Raw genomic sequence first — 2127 nt, forward strand, 5'->3', positions numbered from 1 at the left:
CACACACACACACACACACACACACACACACACACACACACACACACACACACACACACACACACACACACACACACACACACACACACACACACACACACACACACACACACACACACCCTGAGAGCACGCGGCTTTGCGAGCGTGTGGCGTTTGAGGGATGAGACCATGGGAACGTTGAGCTCGAACGAGGCCATGACGGGGCGGTGGTCACTGGACGTCACGTCGCCGTTGCTATTGGCGGTGGTGGTGACGAAACGAGGTTGATGTGATACAGGGCAGAGAAACACACTTGGTTTCGCAAACATGGTTGACAAAAGACAGGCAGGCACACAGACACATGCACACACACGCACAGACATAGACACAGACAGACAGACAGACACACACACACACACACACAGAGGCAGACAGACACACAGACACACAGACACAGACACACACACACACATACGCACACACGCACAGGCAGGCAGCAGACACACACACACACACACACACACTACCACGTACTATGTGTAGTCTGTGCAAGTGATGGTGGCACCCTCGTTTGCGCGGTAAAGGATGCGATCACAGTATGACGGCACGCGCTTGGACACGTACACGTCCCTGCAAAGGAGGTGTGGCAGGTCGTGTGAGGAGCGAGTGTGGTGCGTGCGTTGACACGTGAGGCGATGAAGACACACATCACAAGGGTGTGTGTGTGTGTGTGGTGGTGTGGTAGGAAGCGAACAATGGCAAGGAAGGCGGCGGCCACCGCTGCCAGTATTCAAAATGATTCATGGCACACACACACACACACACACACACACACACACACACACACACACACACAACCATACAACCATACACACATAAAACACACACAAACATACAAAAAAAAAAACAAACAAAGAAATAAAGAAACAAACAAACAAAAGCACCGCTCCTGCCCTGACTTTGCTGCGCGCGAGGAGGGGTCGCGGGCGAATTTGAATGTGGGCGGAAACCGAATCTCCTCCTCCTCAAAACCAGCGAGAACCAGCCCTGACGTGACAGAAACAAGACAGGACAAAGCCGGGGGGGGGGGGTGTTGAAAGTGTTTGAACGTTCGTGTTAGTTCGTGCAGATGGCGACAGGTTAGGGCATGAAAGGGAAGGCGTACCAAACATGCAGTAGAAAACAAAACGCTAAGGACACACTACACTCCACTACACTACACACACACACACACACACACACACACACACACACACACACACACACACACACACACACACACACACACACACACACACACACACACACACACACACACACACCCTGACCGAGTTTCTGCTGCTTCTTCAGCTGATCAAAGTCCATGAGTCCCTCCCAGTTCTGGCGGTCAATCTCTTTGCACACAATGTCGTGCATCTCTTTTCGAAGGTCCAGACTGAAGTTGAGAATGCATCGCAGTGAGTATGGTGATGATCAGGCGAGTGTGCACGCTTGTGTGTTGGCAGAGTAAAAGCAAGAGAAGAAAGCGCAGACTGCACGTCGCCACACACACACACACACACACACACACACACACACACACACACACACACATCCTCCCCGCATTCCCTGCTGCTGCGTTGTGCTCACTCGTCAAGCGGCTGCAGTCTGTAGTTGAGGTCTCCAAACCAGAACACGGCATCGTGGCGGTTCTCAACCTACAGCGATGGTGGTGATGAGGTGGACGGTGGATGAGTTGAATGATGGCGGTGTGGTTGGTGGGTGCAGAGAGCCAACACGCTGAAGTGTTTTCAGTTGACACAGATAACGTCATCACCATCATCCTCATTATCATCATGATCATCATCATGGTACCTCACCTCGACCACAAACGTCAGGTCACCGCTCTCTTCCAGTTTGCGCTTCCTCTCGCCAAAGAGGTCGTCCGTGCGGTGGAGATAGCGCGAAATTTGATCGTAGTCCTCGTTGCGCCGCGGCAGCTTATCCGTGCGTGTGTGTACGAGTACGAGAGGGTGTGTGAGTGCAGTAGTGCGCAGTCATGTGAGATGAGCGTGAAACTGTTCACGCTCCAGTTCGCAGGAACGACTTCCACACACACACACACACACACACACACACACACACACACACACACACACACACACACAC

The 2127-nt window shown here is 52.5% G+C and overlaps 1 protein-coding gene across 1 annotated transcript in view; it reads right to left on the reverse strand.

The window, feature by feature from the left end:
• Positions 1–2127, reverse strand: part of PTSG_10021 (uncharacterized protein) — a gene marked incomplete at its 5' end in the record, with an annotated part of 6417 nt that overhangs the window by 1654 nt on the left and 2636 nt on the right. Inside the window, 6 exons of the mRNA XM_004988879.1 lie at positions 120–234; positions 514–609; positions 924–1026; positions 1308–1414; positions 1609–1676; positions 1839–1958. Coding sequence (XP_004988936.1) covers positions 120–234; positions 514–609; positions 924–1026; positions 1308–1414; positions 1609–1676; positions 1839–1958 — 609 coding nt within the window. The remainder of the gene's footprint in view (positions 1–119; positions 235–513; positions 610–923; positions 1027–1307; positions 1415–1608; positions 1677–1838; positions 1959–2127) is intronic.

This window comes from Salpingoeca rosetta, assembly GCF_000188695.1.
Source record: "Salpingoeca rosetta unplaced genomic scaffold supercont1.32, whole genome shotgun sequence".
Classification (NCBI taxonomy): Eukaryota; class Choanoflagellata; order Craspedida; family Salpingoecidae; genus Salpingoeca; species Salpingoeca rosetta.